This window comes from Molossus molossus, unplaced genomic scaffold (assembly GCF_014108415.1).
Source record: "Molossus molossus isolate mMolMol1 unplaced genomic scaffold, mMolMol1.p scaffold_m16_p_4, whole genome shotgun sequence".
Lineage (NCBI taxonomy): Eukaryota > Metazoa > Chordata > Mammalia > Chiroptera > Molossidae > Molossus > Molossus molossus.
The window spans coordinates 106818123-106838959 of NW_023425377.1; the positions used below are offsets into that span (position 1 = coordinate 106818123).

Below are 20837 nucleotides of genomic sequence, written 5' to 3' on the forward strand. Positions count from 1 at the left end.
TCCGCCCGTCCCCACCCTCCGCCCGTCCTCACCCTCCGCCCGTCCTCACCCTCCGCCCGTGCCCACCTGCCGACTCATCTACAATCTGCCGGGTCTGCCGGGTCCACCGGGATTTCGAAGGCAGACATCTACTTAGGTAAGGGCAGCCGAGGGTGTCCGGAGGCTGACCCGACAGCCCTTCTTTCTACTTCGCCATCAGCTGCATCCAGACATCAGTGTGTGTCCTCCTCCCTTCTCCCCCGGGCAGCACAGGTGGGAAGGGCGGACACGGCTCGGCTGGGCTGTACCAGCAGGAACCCGCTCCCAGTGTCCGGGCTTCGTGCTGGGACACGCGGAGTTGGAGACCCCGCCCCCTCACAGCCGCTCCCCTGGGTGCACAGCAAGCGTTCAGATCTGACTGTAGGCACCTTAACGCCTGAGAGCGGAACAGGCGCCGGTGGACCCAGTGGGCTGGGGCATGGACACGGTGCTTCACAGCGAAGGTCACCTGTGTCTCAGGGAGCTTCCTGCAGGGCCTTCACAACTGGAGCTGGGGTTCGGGCTGGTTCCACAGGAGCCCATGGTTCTCGGGGACCTATGGCTCCTTTGTCCACAGAGAACGTCAATAACTGCAGCATGGGGGTGGGGGGCTCACAGCTGGAGAGATCAAGGGGTGTCCTCGCTACCACCCCAGCATCCGTGGCACAGTCCTGTGTTTGTGAAGGCCCTGGGCCAGATGGTGGGGGAGCCTGGGCCTGAGGGTCACGGCAAGGTCACCATGGCGAGAGGCCCGTTCGCCAAGAGAACACCACACCCTCACGTCCATCCTGCGGCCCCGGCATAGCTCGGGCTCCATTCCTCCTGCAAGTGCGTGAGACTGAATCCATGTGGCCTCTGACTTTACAGAGCAGGGATATTTGTTTTCCTAATAGGAACATACAGAAATAGAACACTGTCCCCTCCAGGCAGAAAACAGTAAGAAAAGAAACTCCCATACTTTCAAATGGACGCTCAGAAACCATAAAACGGTATTACCCAGCGGGGAAAACAGGCGCTCCGAAGGGGCAGGAGGCCCCGGCATGGCCCCAGAGCCCGTCATCAGTGCATTTCCTCCCGACATTGCTCGCGCAGCGCAAGCGTGATGCGGGCCGTACAGACCAGTGGGCCCGGTACCCCAGTGGTCAGTCACCAAACAGCTAGTCAGTCAGCCAGCAGCTAGTGGGCCCAGTACCCCAGTGGTCAGTCACCAACAGCTAGTCAGTCAGCCAGCAGCTAGTGGGCCCAGTACCCCAGTGGTCAGTCACCAAACAGCTCCTCCACCTCCGCTGCTCAAGGCGCTGGGGAGACTAAGACAACTGAGACACACAACTTGCCCAGCGGTGCTCACCGCCCAGAGCAGGAGACAGACGAGCCGATGACAAGATCAGCAGAAACCAGAGGTGGCCACAGCTAACTCTGCCCGGGGGTGAGGTCCAAGAAGACGGGCCTTGGGCTCACTGTCCCACGAGACAATGTGTTTGTCACATTGTGGGAGACAGGATAGTGCAAAGAGAGACCAGCATGGACAACAGCAGGCCAGGCATGATGCTGCGGATCAAGTCAAGTCTCAACTAACTACCGAGTGGGGGAACCCGCGTTGGGATGAACATGGTATAGAAGACGCAGGTACCCTCACCTCCCAAGCAGTCATGATGATGACCGCTCAGGCCTGAAGGCAGAACTAGATAATCCAACTGTCCTGGGTGTGTCCGGGGGTAGGTGCACAGCTAACTCCCCGCTCAGCCTCTCTGCAAAGCCTCTACAATGCAGACACAAGGATGGGCCACTTAGCAAGCTTCGTTTAGTTATTAAGGCCACCAGGAAGGTGACCTGAAGGTGACTGCCACCCGGCCGGATGCATGGGGAAGGGTTGGTAACAAAGAGGAGGCTGGAAGGGTAAACTGGGGCCAGATTATGAAGCACTTTGAAGGCCACAGTACAAGCCTTTCTTCTGTAGAACAATGGGGCAAATGGGACTTTTAAGCAAGAAAAGAAACGGCATCTCTTGGTCTCAATTCCCGTGTCTGTAAAGCCGAGGTGAATGGATTAGATGCTCAAAGTTCTGTCCGGCACATAAATGAACCCTCGCGTTCTCATTCTGTCTCCAATTTATTCTTCAGACTATTTTGCCTCAAAATAATATTCCTGCTCACCTTTCTTCCGTCAGTACCATCATCAAAACACAAGTGAAAACACATTTTCTAAAGTCTGGTGAACAATACATGCAGAAATACAGATGTACTGAAGAAACTCATTAATATTTTGTGGCCACTGACTTGCATCAGATTGACTTTTAAAATTTAAACTCAGTCCCTTCCTGCAGGACTGATGTAATCTTTAAAATGTCATTGTTTGCATGTGATTATGATCATTTTATTTTATTTACTTTTTCATTTTCACCTGAAGATATATTTTCCATTAATTTTTTTTTTTAAGATAAAGTTGAAGGGAGGGAAGGAGGGAGGGAGAGAGAGAGAGAAACATGGATGTGAGAGACACACATCGATTGGTTGCCTCTCACACAACCCCTACTGGGGCCAGGGATCAAACCTGCAACCCACGTACGTGACCTTGACCAGGAATCAAACTCAAGACCCTTTGGTCTGAAGGCTGATGCTCTAACTGCTGAGCCAAAACAACCAGGCCTGATTCTGGTCATGTTAAAGGAGGAGCGGCATGAGATGGAACAGAGAAGCAGAGATGACGTACCAGGAGGTTCTCTGGCTTGATGTCTCTGTGCACAATGCTGAGGCCGTGCAGATACCTGAGGGCACTGGCCAGGTTGTACACCATGGCACTGCCGTCTCGCTCAGTGTACTTGGTTGAGGAGGTAATTGCATCAAAGAGGTCTCCACCCTAGAGGACACGAAAGAACATAGCACAGTATCAACAGTGGCAATCCCACGGAAGTAACAGCGAGGGTTCATTGGCCTGGAGTCAATTTTTTGAAAATGCCGCTAAAATGGATGATTATGAATAAAGTTTCAAGGTAGCAAAACACGTTTCCGATTAGCTCCTTCAACAATGTGGTTAAGTTTTGGGGTCTAGCACCAATATAATGTCTTGAGATCTCTCCCCCTCTTACTTTGACCAATTCCATCACCAGGAAGAGCTCAGTAGCTGTTTCCATCTCCTCCACCAGCATGATGATGTTTGGATGTTTCACCTGGCGCAGTATGGACACCTCATTCTCAATCAGGTGTTCCTGTAAGACAAGGGTTAGAGAGTTGCGTCAGACATCGACCCCCTGCCCCGTCGCTGTGTTCCGGAGAACGTCACAGCCCGCAGATCTGATGCCGAAGGAAGCAGCTCCCTGGTGCAGAGACAGACCACACCCTGGCCTCTCGGGTTCCCATGGGGACAAGAGGAGCCCGGGTGACATCTCATTGCCACTAACAAAAGGAAACAGGCATCCTTCAAACACCCCTCAGCATTCTGGTGGCATGGCCCTGGCACGGAAAGCCTCGTCTCTTCGCGGCCCCACACCTGCTGAGGCTGTGATGCCACGGAAGGGCCCACGCGGCGCTGCGATGCCACGGAAGGGCCCACGCGGCGCTGCACCATGAGCCTCGACTGGAACCACGTTTCAGCTCCATTTCATCCGAAACAAAGACGAGGCATATCAGGAACCTCGGCAGCTGTGGCACATGACGTGGGCATTAAACTCTGTTGTTTGTAAACTACTCCTATGAATTTGAAAGCTACATTGAAATTCACGGGAAAAAAATGCTTTCTTCCTCTCCGACTTGCAACGAAACCATTCACCAGAGGACGCGCCTTACCATCCTGTAGTTCAGAAATCAGAAAACACACAGGACCGTGGGGACCCCGATTCTCATGTTAACGTGACTCACTTCCCTGAAAACACCGCCCGAGTGTCAGTCTGGTGGCTGGGCAGCCGGGACCAGCACCGTAGCACAGATCTACCCGCAGCGTCGAGGGGCTGTTCTCCACGCCCCAACCACAGACTGCGACCGCTGTGCTTTGTCATCGGGAGACCTTTCAACACTGTCACGTTTGTTGATCCTTGTTGACTATAATAACAAATTATTTTGCATTTAGGGTACAGTCTGTAAAATTAACTAATTGCCCTCTGACACATTCTAGAGATGGCATTTGCTACCTAAATACACACGTGTATAGATCCATATGTGTGGGGGGGAGCGTCCCTTGTACGTTTCCTTTTGCTTTGCTATCGTGAATTTCAGAGCTAAATTTGCGTTCCACTGCAGTGGGAACATAATTATCTTATCTCCAGTTCAGGATACTAGTTATGGTTCCTCTCCTATCTTCACCCATCCATGTGTCTAGGTATTTTTACTCCAAGCCAGTGGTTCTCAACCTTCCCAATGCCGCAACGCTTTAATACAGTTCATGTGTGGCGACCCCCAACCATGAAATTATTTTTGTTGCTACTTCATAACTGTAATTTTGCCACTGTTATGTCTTAGGCGACCCTTATGAAAAGGTCGTTTGACCCCCAAAGGGGTCGCGACCCACAGGTTAAGAACTGCTTAGAGTCCAAGTCATCTCAAATGATTTTTTATAAAGATTTTTATTTTTTTAATATATTTTTATTGATTGTTTTAGATGTGAAAGAGAAATATCGATCGGCTGCCTCCTGCATGCCTCCTATTGGGGATCGAGCCGGAAACCCAGGCATGTGCCCTGACCAGGAATCGAACTGGGACCTCTCAGTCCATGGAACACACTCAAACCACTGAGCCACACCGGCTGGGCCATCTCAAATGCTTTTTTTTCCTTTCTTTTAAATCGTCACCCGAGGACATCTTTGCATTTATCATCAGACAGAGTGGGAGGGAGGGAAGGAGGAAGAGAGAAGAGACACATGGAGTGGCTGCCACCCACAGGACCCCAACCAGGGCCGGGGATAAATCGCAACCGAGGTATGTGTCCTTAGTGGAAACCAAACCCGGGGCTCTGGTCCACGGGCCGACGCTCCAACTGCTGAGCCAAACCAGCCAGGGCCTCAAATGCTTTTTGACAATAGTTGGAAGCATAAACGATGACAATAAGTAACATGCAGAGAGAATCTGTTGCAAGCTCCTGCCCGGGGTGGGTGGGTGGGGGGCTGTGTCCTGTGTTGGGTGCACTGTGCTTGTCCAAGCAGTCACTCAAACATGCTGCCACATGCGCAGGCAAATGCTGATCAGAGCGGGCTACAGAAAGAACCAAACTTGACTGGGAATCTAGTCACCATTTGTCTGTCGCTGTGTGGGGTACTGTGCAACGTCTTAACACTTGATCCTTACAGCAGACCTTTGAGGCAGAACGCAGACCCAAGGTTTCTGTCTGTCACCCAAGTCCACATTTTCTGTGCTACACAACGTCACCTTTCAGAGGCAATCGCTATGGTAAAAGTCACACTGGAATTTTTCACCTTGGACTTTTTCACAATGGAAATGGTAGGTGCAAAGCTGTACATAATTCCTCGAAGAGACAGGAACTAGAGGTTGTATCACACTGGGTTGGGTGGCAAGGCAGATCCACACCAGGCTCTCAGCAGGAAGGAAAACCTACGCCCCTTCATGAGCAGGGCAGGGAAGTCTTTGTCCAGCTTTGGACTCAGCAAATGCTTCCAAATCTCTTGGAAAAACGGACCCTAACACACCACGCCTGGGAGGCCAGGGACAGGGCCACCTACCTGTCTCCAATCCCCATGTGTGAATTACAGAGCGGCAGCATGTAGGCAGCAGACAGCCCCTGGCCCCTCCCCAGGGACTCAGCCTAGCAGCCAAGCCCCGCGGTCACAGAGACAAAGACTCCGCAAACACTCCACCTTTGGGTGCTTATTTGGATGCCTCTGCATCCTCTGTGCCCAGCACTGAACAGCAGAGTGAGCTGTACTTTTGTGAACAAGTAAAGGCGAGCAAATACATTTATTTCACTCTCTGTGAAGCCGAGAGGACACTAGTCACTACAGCTGCAGTCAAAGAGGCTTAAAACACACACACACACACACACACACACACACACACACACACTAAAAGGATGTATCACTTTGGTTCTCCCTTTTCCCCATTTCCACCAAAGTTGGAAGAGACTGTAAATTTACCTCTGTTTGTGATGCTAATTTAGAGTGACTGTGTAAAATAATCCCCGACACCAGGACCCAAGAACTCTCTCAAATTGGAGTTAAAATAAGATGTCTACCACCTAAGGAGACCATCCCTCCCCAAAGGTATATTTTCCAATATAAGGCACAACAGCAAGTCTTCTAGGATGTTGGAGAACACTCCCCGGGACCACCAGCAGTGTTGCATTTCCAACAGTGCTGCGGATTTTCTCTACATTATTGATGATCTCGGCTCTCTGTGTCCTACTTGACCACAGCTGGTATTCTAAGCACATCGCAAATGTTGTTGGGGTGTGGGTGCCGTCAGCCTTTGTCCCCAGCCTCTGGCTGGCTCGTGAAGGAACAATCCACTTTTTAAACTAATCACCAACAGAAACAACACAAAAGCAATGCATGAAGATCTTTACAAATGTTACCTTCCCATTTCTTAATCTTTCCTTCTAATAGGAAAAATACTCTCTAGATTACATTTTCCAGGAAAAGATTTCCACATACCACATGAACACCACTTTTGTCTTGAACTGCACTGAACTTAGCATTGTCCCATCATCTACCATTATTTATGTTAAGTGATTCATGGTTCTGACTCCGAATAATTTACATATGAATCATTTCTTGGCCCTGTTCCATGGATCTGTGTGAGCGGCAATGACAAAGAAAACTGCTAACTTGGCAAAGGATACCCCTTATCTTTGGCCCTGGTGGTTTTTAAGGTACAAAAAAGACAGAGATAGAGATAGATAGAGAGACAAAAGGAGGAGGAGGAGGAGGGAAGTAGGGAGGGAGAGAGATTAGGGAATAAACAACTCTCCCAAACCAAACTAATCATCCTGTCTCCACACTTCCCAGCCCCATAAAACAGTCCCTGCCTCCTGGGTCCTGACTCACTGCGTGAACTTGGCTGCCCAAAGCGGACCGAATCCCCCAGCCCCGCCCCCTCCAGTACAGCCCTGCCCCCGCTGCCACCAGTCCTACCTTCCCAATGGCCTCTGAGCCCGCCCCTCCCTTCTGTCCCTATTGCAGTCTCTCACCTAGACCTCTAGGCCTTTGCACGGTAGTTTCTCAGCCAGGAACTTTCTTTCCCCACTTCTTGGTGAATTCCTGTTCACTCCTCAGGACCAGATGAGCTCCCACCTCCTCTAAACAGCCTCCCTGCTCAACCATGGCTGGGGTAGGTATGCTGCTTATTAGCTCTCATTGCCCTCTGTGCCAGCTCCCACCACAACTCTCACTGGGCTGACCTGGAGATTTTTATTTATCTTGCTCTCCAGTAAAGGGCCTAGTGAGCCCCCAAGTGCTTGAGTGAGTCAACACATCATGCATTGCTCTTGACCAGCACTGACTTTACAACTGGCATCCCTGCGCCTACCGAGCACTGCCGAGGGTAATACAACAGCCGGTAGCACTGTGCCTACTAAGCATTGCTGAGGATAATACAATCAGAGAGAAAATGTTTAATCGTCATCTGTGATTTCTGTGGTAGAGATATGTAGACCATTGAATAATGGTCACCCAAAGATATCAAGTCCTTGGAACTTGTAAATGTTGCCTTATTTGGGAAAAAGTTTTCACAGATGCGATTCTGCAAGAGATAACTCCGGGTCAGCTGGGTGCTTATCTCCTTATGTCCTTAGGAGATACGAGGCAGAGGGAGATTTCCCACACAGAAGAGAAAAAATAAACACGCAGGAGAGAAGGGATGTGAAGACGGAGGGGGAGGTTGAAGGGATGTGGCCAGAAGCCAAGGAACACCATCAGCCACCAGAACATACTTAGCCAGAGGCGAGGAAGAGATTCTCCCCAGGGTCACCAAGGGGTGTGGACCTCAGACTTCCAGCCTCCAGAACTGTGAGAGTAAATTTCTGTTGTGGTAAGCCACCAAGTTTGGGATAATTTATTCCAACATCCTTAGGAAACGACCACGACCTTCATTTGGATTTATGTCCTGTCTGGGCTCCTGACGCGTGGATAATGAATGCAAAGCGGTGGGAAGAGAAGGAAGGACCACTTCTAAGCACCTAACAGAAGGCTCAGAGCTTCAGACACTGTGGGAATTCAATAAATATTCATTTAGAATTAATGTTATCTAGACTATTAGACATGGAAGAATTCTCAAATTTACAAACACCATAGCCTTCCCAACAGCCTCCATAAATCTGGCCCCACGGCAGATCTTGCAATAATCTCCTAGTAAGAAGAATGGGACATGCTTTCCTTGCTCAAGGCCTTTGCTCAGGCTGCAGCAGCCTGGCAGGCGGTCCTTCCATGACTTCCTGTTGAAATCCTGCCAGAGCCGGAAGTCCTGCCCACTACCGGAAGTCCAGCACAAAAGCTTTTTCTTTTTTTTAAATTTTTTATTTATTGATTTTAGAGAGAGAGGTAGGAAGAGGGAGAAAGAGATAGAAACATCGATGACAGAGAACATCAATTGGCCACCTGCTGCATGCCCCCCTGGGAATCTGGCCCATAAGCTGAGTATGTGCCCTGACCAGGAATTGAACTAGCAACCTTTTGGTGCATGGGTCGAAGCTCAACCACTGAGCCACACCGGCTGGGCCAGGCCAAACGCTTCTATGGCGTCATCACTGATCATCTCCTTCTCTCTCACATGCTTCCCCCAAACTCCCATAACATTTTTTGAAGAACTGCTATTAATCTATATGCTAAAATGCCCTATTCCTAGCACAGTATCTTGCACATGTGTTAAATATTAGGTAAATGAGCAAATTTACCTAATAATGCTCATGTAAATTACAGAAGAGCAAACAGAAGAGCAGAGAGGTTAAGAATTCCTCCCCAGGTTCTTGTTACATGAACACGTGCATGAATATAACTTGGAGAGGGAGCATGACAGATTGGCCAAGGTTCGGGCTGAGCAACCAACTGGCTCACAGTTCCTCTCGCTGCTCTGCCTCTGTGTGACTGGGGAGCTATCGAACCTGAACCTCTATTTTTTATCTGTAGAACTGGTTCATCTGCTTTACAAGTCATTAAAAGTATTGTGCAAAGTTCCATATGCCCAAGCCTGGATAGATTATACGTTTTAATAAAGGGCAGATATTATTTCCAGCATTATTAATTTTCCACATACAATCCACAAAGCCAGTGTGACCAAAAGTACCCAGTGGTTGAATTCCTTACATTTTTTTTTCTAAAAATAAAATCTAATCGGAAAATCAACTTATTTGGAATAGATCAAGTTTTGAATTTATAATTTTATATAGTTGATGTGGAAAAGTTGTTCAGAAAAAAGTATGAGGAGAGAAATAAGTACACGGTCGTGAAGTATAAAAAGAGAATGTCGTCAGTAACGAGGGAAAACAAGACCAGTGTTGGAGTGACCTACGCTGCTGCCTCAGCACTTTGTGCACTAGAGACTGAATTTTTTGCATAGAAAGATTGTTTTTTCAACTAGTCAAACAGCTGCTTAAATTTTAATCAGGTAAACAATATCCCTACCACAGCAATAATTATTTTTTTGACTTTTTTGGAAAAATACAACAGTTGCTTAGAACTTGGCTTCCGAAAAGTCGACAGATTCTCCTTAGGTCCCACAACACCAGATAAAAAGAGCAACACCTACTTACACCTGGGAAAAGACCTGCAGCGGGTAATTTTAACATTATTGTTAGAACAATAAGTAAAAGGCACACAGAATTAAAGAAAGTTTAGAAAATTCTAAAGAAAAGAGGGGCATGCACAGTCTCTGCTTCATCAGCTGTCCAAAGTAGAGAGAAAAAACTACATATGACAAATACGCCTCTTGGATTTTCCATTCTGGGTTCTGAGATTTTTCTAAAACTTCCCCATAATATATTAAGTTTTCTGTTAAAAATACACAAATTTGTAAATGTCTAATAAAGACCAGTTTAGGAGTTCCATAAATATATAATCACTACTATCACAGAAACATCTTCCTAATTATAAATTCTCAATTCCTCAGGCATAGTAATAATGTTAACAGTCAACATGTTATTATATACTGGTATTGTGTACATACTTCCCACACCTTAATTCCATTAGTTCTCACAATAATCTTGTCTTAAGTACTATTAATAACTATATTTTAAAGAGAGAAACAGAGGTGCTAAGTAATTTCTCCAAGGTCACACAGTAAAAAATTGCAGAGCAAGGATTAAACTTTACGTACAATATAAACTTTACGCACAACATAAACTTTACGCATTGTTCAACAGAATTATAATTATGATCCACATATGTAAATCTAAATTTTCTAATAGCCATGTGAATAAATATACAAAACAGGTAAAATAAATATTACTTATGATTTAACCCAATATATCAAAAATATCATTTTAACATGTAATAAAATATAAAATATATTAATAGGTATCTTACATTCTTTTTTTAGGACTAAGTCTTCAAACCTGCTGTGCATTTAATACTCAGAGTATGTTTCCATTCAGACCAGCCCCTCTGAAGAGCCCAGCAGCCACATGTGGCTAGCAGCCAGGTGCAGAGTGAGCGCTACAGCCCACTGTCCTAACTGCCAGGCTACCGGAATGGACTCTAGAAAGGTCTTTGTTGTCACTTATAAAATAAAAATCTTTTCCAACACGGTTAACATACCAGTTCTCCAGCAGCATTCCTAGCCCCAGCTAGAGTGGGACAGAAGAAAAAAAGGTTCATCTGGTTGGGGAGACACATCTTCACCATGTTTCTGCACCGATTTTGTTACAAACTATCTTTCCAAGGATATTTGTAGAACAAACACCCTTGGAAGATAGAGATAGGGTCTCCCACAGGGGCAGAGGGCAGATTTGTCTTCTGACCATGATAATAAACACAATGTTCTCCTCTGGGGCAAAGGCTGGTCAGGGGTGCTAGCTGCTCTCATAAGATTGGGGTTTTCCTGAGCTTGGGGATCCTCTGCTGCGACACAAACCCACTGTGTGCAGGGCATCCGGCTGGGCCTCTCTGCATCGCCCCCTGTGGGACCAGGGGGCTGCGGGGAACCAGTGCCGATGTGGAGCTCAGGCTGCCTGTGCCATGAGCAATACTATTTTCTTTTTGCCTCTGACCTGGGGAGCTTGTGTCTTCTGCCAGCATCTATAAAGCAGGAAGGCTAACTTCTAAATTTGAAAGTAGGGTCAAGTCTCAGACTCCTCACAGTTCTTGACACACCTGTTGTGTGTTGCTGGGTTTTATTTTGAAATATACATCTCCTAGGGAAGAGAACTTAACACTTTTTAATAGTGAGGACCAAGATCAAATCAATTTACTGTTTTAGGATGAAGATCTCTGAAAAACGGCAGGGGAGGGGGAAGCTTCATAGTATTTCCCCCACTATGATCAGAGGATTAGTCCTGCTATGGTCTTGTCACATCTCCACTGAAATGCCTTCGGCACAATACACATCTTACCAAGGCTTTTCTGTTTCTTTTACAAAGCAGTTATATAGACTGTACCTTTCCACAACATTTGGCTTTGTCTATAATCTTCAGGGCAAACTCCTTTCCAGTGGACCTGTGGAACAATCAGAGGAAGGCCATTTAAAGACATACATCGAAGACACCATCATCGCCCCTGGTGTCCTCCACAGCACAGACTCAGGAAGACAGACCACTCCCTCCTGTGCGCATCGGAGAAAACGCTCAGTGGGGTCCGGGAGAAGGGTACCCAAAAGGGGGAAAAAAATCCAAGGCCACCCTGTCAATCTCCTTTTATAAATATTAGTAATTACATCATTCTTAACTAACTTACATATTAAAATCACTTAAACACTGTTGTATCAGACATGGACAAAAACTGTTTTTCCCATAATTAAATCTCAAGCTAGTTCTCGTAGGTGGCAGCATAAAATTAGGAAAAATGAATCACAGCAATGGAAAATTTCCCATTATCAATATGTCTTCGCATTAATCATTAGTTACTAATTAGTCCACAATTCAAAACTGAAAAGTCCCTAGACTTCCAATATCTTCTCTCTCGGCCCAAACTCCTTCTGGTGCCATCTTATCCGCACCTTTAAATGCCCGCTTCTGGTACCAGAGAGATCATTTACTCAGGCACAAGACTCCTGATGCCATTATTGAATATTTAATCACCTTTAGCATATTTTAATCTGCACGTGCCAAAAAACATCCTTGCAGATAGGAAAATGGTCCGGCAAAGACCACGGCAGGATTCTTGGAATCCGAGTTCTCTGAGGGCCGCTGCTTTTGCTAGGTGGTCATAGCAGACATTGGTGCGACCACCTTGGAAAAACAACTTTTACTGCAAGTGCTTCCCCATCACATGAACCAAACCCTGCCTCCGATTTCTAAGGAGTCTTTAGAAGGCATGTTTTCAATGCTTAATTCGTTATTTGGGTGGCAATCTGTGTACCAGAGCTAAGTGAAAGGCTTGGAGGATGGGAGCTACTGGGTGCGCCGATCTAAGAAGCACTAAAGCCTCACTGGAGATGCAGCAGAACAGAAAACTGCAGTTACCAGAGCTTTCTGGAAAATTCCCCAGGAACAGTAAAAGTTACCATTTGGAACAGGTAGGGAAACAGCATATAAACACAAACACTCTAATCGGAGTCATTCCCAGTTTTAATAATGTTTACAAAAGGCCTGGAATTTAAAAGAAGGGATTTCTTACCATTTGAGGATTTAGGACCTTAAAATAAAGCTGGACAAACAAAAATATAACTCTAATATAGGCAGAAGTCTAAGCAACTGTTCTTAAATGGAGTCAGAGCGCGTGTCTCCTGAACCACCGGTGTATGCAATAAGTATTAACTGAGAGGGTTTCTGTGGGGATTAAATGAGTTACTGTTCTGAGAATAGTGCCTGATACAGGTGAAGGCAAGAGGAGATTAAAAAGTGTGTCTTATTCTTTCCCATTTTTCTCTGGCTCATGGATGAGACCTGATATATTAGTCCAAATACAAAGCAGGTTTATGGTCTTTCTGAATACGTGTTTTTCCCTGTGAAACTGCTTGTGGGCATGCAAAACAGCCGGTCCCAAGGGCAGACTCTTTTAGAAGCCTTTGTCCATTCAGGGAAGAACAAACTGCAAGGAGAAATGTATGTGCAAGTGGAAAATGATCACCTCACCACCCACTCACCTGTCCATGCACTCTTTGACGACCGCAAAATTGCCATCACCAATAACCTTTCCAATTTTGTATTTCTCAAGCAGAGTCGATGACTCAGAGCACCTATTTCCATTCACACCTACCAAAAAGGATAAATGCAAAGTCAAAAGAACACATCAGCATTTCATCTTGATTCCTACGTACTTGTCAAATAATAAATTGCAATGCATTTATTTCTAAATCTATGCGAAAACCAAGGAAAGTCTCTGAGCACATTGTCTGAACAGAACACCTGAATCACCAATTTTCTTTTAACTTGACTGGGTAAAATCAGTCATAATCAATAAACATAACAAATCCCTGAAACAGCAGCTAAAATAAGTGATTAGCTTTGGGTAAAAAAGAAGTTATTTTGTCAAAGTTGAGAAAGGGACGATGTTGGGATTTAATCCTAGAAATTTTCTCAAGATGTCTCCTCAAGATTTTCTAGTAAAGAAAATTCTAGCCAGCTAGGATGCCTTATTAAAGCTACTTCTTGGCTCAGAGAAAGACAAATACTACATGATCTCACTTATACGTGGAATCTAATGAACAAAGTAAACTGACAAACAAAATAGAAACAGAAGCATGGGTACATGGAACAGACTGGCCACTGTCAGCTGTCAGGGGAGGGAGGGGGACTGGATGAAAGAAGGTGAAGGGATTGGCCAAAAAACATACACAACTAACATACAGACACAGCCCACAGTGTGTGGTGATAGCCAGAGGGAAAGGGGGTAGGGGCAGGGGGAGGTGGGCAAAGGGGTGAAAAATGGGGACAGAAGAGACTTTGCTTGGGGAAACTCCTACGTACTTGTCAAATAATAAATTGCAATGCATTTATTTCCAAATCTATGCAAAAACTAAGGAAAGTCTCTGAGCACATTGTCTAAACAGAACACATGAATCACTGATTTTCTTTTGACTTGACTGGGTAAAATCAGAAACCAACATAATCAATAAACATAACAAATTTCCCCAAGCAAATGAGTGCATGATGCAGTGTGTACATGATGTTTTGAGTTGTATATTTGAAAGCTGTATGGTTTTGTGAACCAATGTCACTCCAATAAATTCAATGAAAATACACACACGCACATGCGCACACACACACTAATTCTGGCTCAAAGCCTTCTCAAAAAGGTGGTAGCAGTAGGGGATGGGGGACAGGAGGAGCAAATGGTTAATATCAACTACTTTTCACAATGTACCCCCAGTACCTAGTACACTGCAGACACCATATAAAGAAACTATTTTAGGGGGTCGTGGGGGAGAGATGAACCACAGAACTTATATGCATGTATGCATGAACAATGGACATGGACAACAAAGCTGGGGACAGGGCGGGGAGGGAGTGGGAGGGGGGAATCAGTGGGGGGAAAAAGGAGAAACATCTGTAACAAAAATAAATTAATTAATTAAAAAAAAAGAAACAAACCAACAATAAAAAAGAAACTCTTTTGTTAACTGATTGAGAGAAAGGAAAGTCTACACTTAGGAATTGTGAGCACACTGTCACTAAGTAGAAATAAGGGGGGCCCACGTCTAAACTCTGAAATTGGAACAGCTTAGTTAACAACGCACTAAGGCCAAACTGGTGACATGATCACATCCCTGTTCAGGAAGACAATGTAGCACCAGTGCGTTTGGGGCGGCCACCCAGTTCGCAGGGATGCTCTCCTTCACAGAGGAACCAGCAGACTGAGAACTACCTTCGGGGCTCAGGCAACGCTCAAGTTCGGGTCCACCGTTTATGTTGGAAGAAGATCTGCCATGTGCAGAAATCTGCTGAAAGAGGAGAGTGGCCATCATTTATCAGGAAAGCTGGACACATCTTTAGCTGGCTGACCTCAGACATAGGAGCACTCACAGACTGGGAATATGGCGCAGACAGAGGGAGGACCGCCTCTCTTTCCCCCTCCCCCCTCCCCCTACAACACCCCATGAATGCATCTTTTCCTTCCAGGCAGTATTTTCTGTTAGGCTAGACATCAGGAAAACGGATAGTGCGCTACTCTCTGATACTGTATTTTACCTCAATGAAACAAAGTAAAGGAGACTTATATGGCATGAAAGCTTGACGGGTACTTATGAGCGGCAAAATAAGGCTTAGAACTAGAGATTATTCCAAGCCAGCAATGAATCCCCGGATCTCACGGCCAGCCCTGTGGCTGACCCTAGGGAGTCCCTGCCAGGGGCAAGCCCTCCTGAGAAGCCGGGCCCCGTGGCCCCGACCGTCTCCTGTGAGTTCAGGATCCAGCCAGCAGCCCTGGCTCGCCCCTCATCTTGATGACCCCTAAGGTGGCTGGAAATCCCTCTTGAGCACTGTAAGGATTTTCATTACTAGGAACCAGAGGGAAATAAAGGCTAAAACTAAAAGGTAGGTGCCAACTTAACAAAATTCCCATTCTAACGCAGGAATATCTCTAGTTCTTAGGTAAACTGAGAAACTCACATTACGAGTATTATTCATATTAAGTTTATTATCCTGGAGGCTTACAGAACTTTTTCTTAACCCCCAAGGGCTCTTAAGCTTCTGAACTCAAACTTTTCTCATGGATCTTTAATTCATTCTCTCTCTCCCCTCCCCCACCCCCACCCTCTCGATTACTCCTTTCAGGAGCTTGGGGCAAGGACCTGCGCGTCCTGAGAAGCCCCTCGCCGTTCTGCACCACTGCACCACCTGTGCCGTCCATCTGGCAGCTTCAGGCCCACAGGGCGGCCTCGTCTTCCTCTGCATCCCCCACGTGCAGCACAGCGTCTCATTCACGCGGGACTAACACTAGCTACACAAAAGCAGAAAGGACAGGGGTCCAGGGCGGGGCCGGCCTTCCCAGGGCCCCTCGTGGGAGACACTGGGTCTCCCCTCCTCTGGGCGAGGCGGAGGACTTCACAGGAGCTGAGTTTGGTGCAAAACTCAGGAGAGCCCAGTGCGTATAAAACATCCCTCCACGGGATCAGCCAGAAGTCCTGGAGTAAAATACGAGGCTCGAGAATGAGAGACTCGGACAACCAGGGCTGTTTTCTCGGACCCCGAGTGACCGCAGCCGCAGGTCCTGTTAGGAGCCCGAGGCCACGGAAAGGAAGGCTGAGACGCGCCGGGTCGCCCGTCCTGTGCGGCAGACACACGTCTCACAGGTTTCTGGCCTCTTCACTGCACCGTGACAGCAGTCGTGTGGGGCGGGCGTGCGTGCGGTCCCTTCTGGCCACCCGCCCCGATGGAAATGCTGCCCTCGGCCAAACACCCGACTCCTTCGAATCCAGCCCTTTGCTTCCTCACAATACAGGGTAATTGGTCGACATAAACGTTTTTCAAAATTTAGTCTTTTCATTTGTTTTATTGTGTTTGTTATTTTTGCCACTGAAACAGTGGGCAGCTCGAAAGTAAGTAGGAGCCTACGCTAGAATGTTTAAAAGCTGGACTGTTTAAAACCCAGGCCCAGAGCGGGACATAAAGGGAAGGGAAGAAACCACTCCGTCCACGCAGCTCCCCTGGTCCCCGCCCCCTCGCTCTCCGGCAGCTCCTCGAAGCCTCCTAGTCTCACCCATTTCACGCATTATTGCCAGAGAAACATCCACAGGATAGTTCTGGTATCAGCCCTAGGATCCAAAAACCTCAGTGGGTCTTCGATCCAATAGAATAAGCCCCAAATCTCCAGCCTAGCATTCAGGTCGCGATGTCCCTGTACCTACCTGTCTGATTTGTTTCCACTACCTTTTTCCCATACAGTTTATACTTAGCTTAACTCAAATAATCTCCTCTTTTTTTGAAAAGTTGCTTAAACTTTCCAATTCTTATTGTTTGCTCTAAATATAGGGACAGTAGCAATATCTAGCTCAAAGATTTACTGAAGAATTAAAGTTAGCTCATAGTCAGATTCAGTACAGTTGCTCTGACTGGTTTTGCCCAGCAGTTAGAGCATCAGCTCATGGACCAAAGAGTCAGAGTTTCGATTCCGAGTCAAGGGCATGTTACCTTGTTACGGGTTTGATGCCAGCCCCGACTCTGTGCAGGAGGCAACCAACTGATGTGTCTCACTCACACTGATGTTTCTCTTTCTCTCCCCCTAAAAAAAAAAATCAGTGGAAATATTGAAAAATAAAAAAATTAGCACAGTCACTGACATGAAACACTCCAGTGTTAGTTACTAATAACTTTCTTTAAAACACAGAGCCTCTATCCCACATACAACTTTGAAACGAGTGATTGTGACCTGTTTTTAAATGTTGAATGTGCAATGGTTGAAGAGGCCTTTTTCTAAATAATTCATCCCAAGTCTGTTCCTCTTCCAATCCAACCCTTCGTAGCCTGAAAATTGCCCGTCAAAAGAAAAAGAGATCCAATTAAATTCATATCAGCCAAAATGTTAATGGAATAAAGATGAGAGAAATGCCATCCTTTTGAAAGTTGTATCTCAAAAGATAAATGGAAAGATCCCCTTTGATGGCGGCTTGGCCTGGACTCCAGTGGTGAATGAGGTGGACATCTGTGCCCAAGAACAACAGTGAACATGGACCAGCTCACCTGCATGCCTAAATCTCACCACCCGGAAGGGGCAGCCCCACCCCCTCAGGCCAGCTGGCTGGTCAGGCCTGGGTGCTGGGCAGGAACCACCTCCCTCCCAACCCTCAGAGCAGAAGGGAAGTGTGCAGGTGCCACACCCCATGCGGTGGTCCTGAGACCCACCTGCCTTTGCCTCAGGCCTGCTTGCTGACTTCTCCCAGAAGCAGGTAACTTCTCTAATAAGTGCCTCTCTTCAGCTTGCTGAGGTTCTGCAAGCTGAGGTTCTCTGGACTCAAGGGCTCTCTAAGAAGAAAGTCTTGAAGGGGCTAGAACGCAGCATTTTTACCTCCTTGTACATTTTCACATGGGTGGCTGACCCCTCAGAGTGTTTGAGTTTCTGCACCCCACTGTGACTTCCCCCATGTTCACTCTGATTGGACCCCACTCCCACCTGTCCTGGTTCCCTGCACAGCCCAGCAGCGACAAACCTGGTTTGTGTTGGGATTCGGAGGCAGCAAAGAGCAGAGAAAGAGCCCAGGAGACCGGGCGGGCGGCAGAAGCTGGTTCTCTGGTGACTAAAAGAGGGTGGCAACCAGGCTGCAGTCTTGAGCCTCGGGGGCAGGGGGTGGCCTCACAGAGAGAGCAGGGGCGTAGAGTCAAGTGGAAGCCAACTTTCAAGTGTACCTGACAAAGGTTCCATGAAATCACCAGGAAATGCAGCTGTTTTAGCCAATAATGGCAAAAAGAACTTTTTTCAAAATTCTCAAATGGGCCCTGACCTGTTTGGCTCAGCAGTTAGAACATCGTCCTGAGGACCAAAGGGTCATGGGTTCGATTCCCAGTCAAGGGCACATACCTAGGTTGTAGGTTCGATTCCTGGCCCTGGTCAGGGCCATGCAGAAGGCAACCAATCAATGTGTCTCTCTCACATTGATGTTTCTCTCCCCCCCCCCCAACTCTATCTAAAAATCAATCAATGGAAACATATCCTTAGGTGAAGATTAACAACAACAATTCTCAAATGGAAATATTTTTTAAAAGCATTTACAAAAATAGAGTTAACAGGAGTGACATAAAATTACTTATCCAAAATCTGTTCCTTTAGCTGCAAATAAAGCTTTTGTGCAGAAAACGAAAACCTGAAAAGCTAAGGGGAAGCCTTTCATTCCAGCACAGCTGACGGGGCGGAACAGGACTAGACAAGGGCGGTTTTCCTCTCCTCCCTCGGCAACCACCTGTGCTGGGCCTGCAGAGGCCGCCAAGGGGAAGGGCCCTGCCCTTGGCTGCCCAGAGGTGGCCGCTCTCAGGAAGAGGCTGGTGTGTGCATGGAAAACCCTTCCGGAAAACCCCTGCCTCCCAGGCTGCGGTTCCTCCGGTTCCGGTTCCGGTGGCCCGGGGAGCCGGGAGGGCGCCGTCTGCGCAGGTGCAAGCCCGTCACACGCGGCGGTGATTAAGCTCACTTGACCTCCCAGCAATGAGGCTCGGTGATCCAGGGCCCAAGCGAGCTGGGGATTGCCCAGGATCTCTGGACGGAGCCCCGGCATGTGGGGCAGCTATTGTGAGCTGTGCAGCAGCGCTTGCCCGGTGTCCGGGCGACCAGCAGACAAAGAGCCGTGAACACGGGGGACAAGGCCAGGCTGCGGAATTCTCCGGTTTCCCGGGCACAGTGTACGCTTCCCTGTGCCTTGGGGGAGAGAGAATCGCTCTCTCACTGAAGCAAGGACTGAATTAGCTCCGGAGTGATTAAAATATGGCATTCCTGATGAAACCTGTCCCGTTTCTATTGTCTAACTAAGAACTGTTATTAAAATCTCTTAAAATGCTAATGAGCTTTCAGGCTTCCATCAGCAAGGAGGATGCTGAGACAGCACAAAGAAAGTCCTGGATGCTGCCTGTTAGGGAGGTCCCCTTCAATAAGGCATAAATGGATGACAGCATCTGGGCTCTTTCAAGACAGCTTCCATAATTACTAACTGGTTCAAAGAGATGTGATTGTGTTCAGGGGTGGGGAGGAGAGGGGGACTATTTCCGGATGAGGTCCTGATTGGGCCAGGCGGGAAGGTGATGAAAAGCCTGGAGATGTTGGGAGCATGTTCTCTGTGACCTGCTCCGCTGCCCTACCCACTTCCGCCTCTGGCAGGAGCAGCTCCGTTTTTATGAGGAAGCAGGGAAGGGAAATGCACCAGAATCCGTTCTGCTAAGAAGTGTGTGTGTGTGTGTGTGTGTGTGTTTTATAAAAAAGACTTAAAACAGAGCAGAAAAACCTATAAAGTGTTCTCAACGGCCAGCATCATTTAAAAAGGCATTCCTGGCTGAGTGAGTGTTTCAATAATGAGTAACATTCCCGCTTTCTGCATTTCTAGCCCGCCTGTGAAGTCAGAGTGCCCTACACCACAGGTCTTCGATAAGTGGATTACTGCATTTCCACAAACCTTAACATTTAAAGAGAAATGGCAAGTACTAAATTAAAAATGGGACGTTTTGTTCAGAAATAGGCGATTCTTTTAAAAAGTAGCAAAAATGGCTGTATCAATGCTTTATGGCATGTTACTATTGACTTTGGAGGATAATGCTGGACACTATTTGGATTTTTTATGGAAGGAAGAACTGGAACAGAATCTAGGAGATATTCTTGTGTAGTAAGTTGACTTCCTTGAATGCATCTTGGAAAATGGCACTATGATTCCATTTTTAAGTGGCCTAATGCAGGGGTCAGACACATTTTCTCTAAAGGGCTAGAGAGAGAGACTTTAACCTTTGTAGGTCATACGTTCTCTCTCAGCTCTGCTGTTGTCACATGAAAGCAGCCACAGACCACATGCACACACATGAGCATGGCTGTGTTCCAATAAAACTTTATTTAGAAAAACAGGCACTGGGCCAAATTTGTCACAGGAACCCCTCTGGTCTACATGAACTTTCTTGGGAAAGTTTTTCATCCAACATAATACTTTAAAACTCCAGAACAGAACAACGCTCAGGGTATCCATGCGGCCATGGCAGCTCTCCGTCCTGGGCTGTCCATACTGGAAAGATTTGAAAAACTCTATTGCCAGGCTGTACCCCAGATTAAAGAATCCTTGGATGTAGGGCCCAGGCATCAGTATTTTTTTAAAGTTCCACAGAAGGTCTCA

General features: G+C 47.0%; 1 protein-coding gene across 4 annotated transcripts in view; it reads right to left on the reverse strand.

The window, feature by feature from the left end:
* DCLK2 (doublecortin like kinase 2) overlaps nt 1–20837 on the reverse strand; it is a 137705-nt gene that overhangs the window by 18900 nt on the left and 97968 nt on the right. For 2 of the 4 annotated variants that reach the window (XM_036241547.1, XM_036241544.1), the window contains 5 exons: nt 14912–14987; nt 13191–13299; nt 11545–11602; nt 3104–3223; nt 2728–2874 (listed from right to left, as the gene is read on the reverse strand). In XM_036241547.1, the coding sequence (XP_036097440.1) occupies nt 2728–2874; nt 3104–3223; nt 11545–11602; nt 13191–13299; nt 14912–14987 (510 nt within the window). The remainder of the gene's footprint in view (nt 1–2727; nt 2875–3103; nt 3224–11544; nt 11603–13190; nt 13300–14911; nt 14988–20837) is intronic. The other 2 variants (XM_036241548.1, XM_036241545.1) reach the window with 1 other exon arrangement.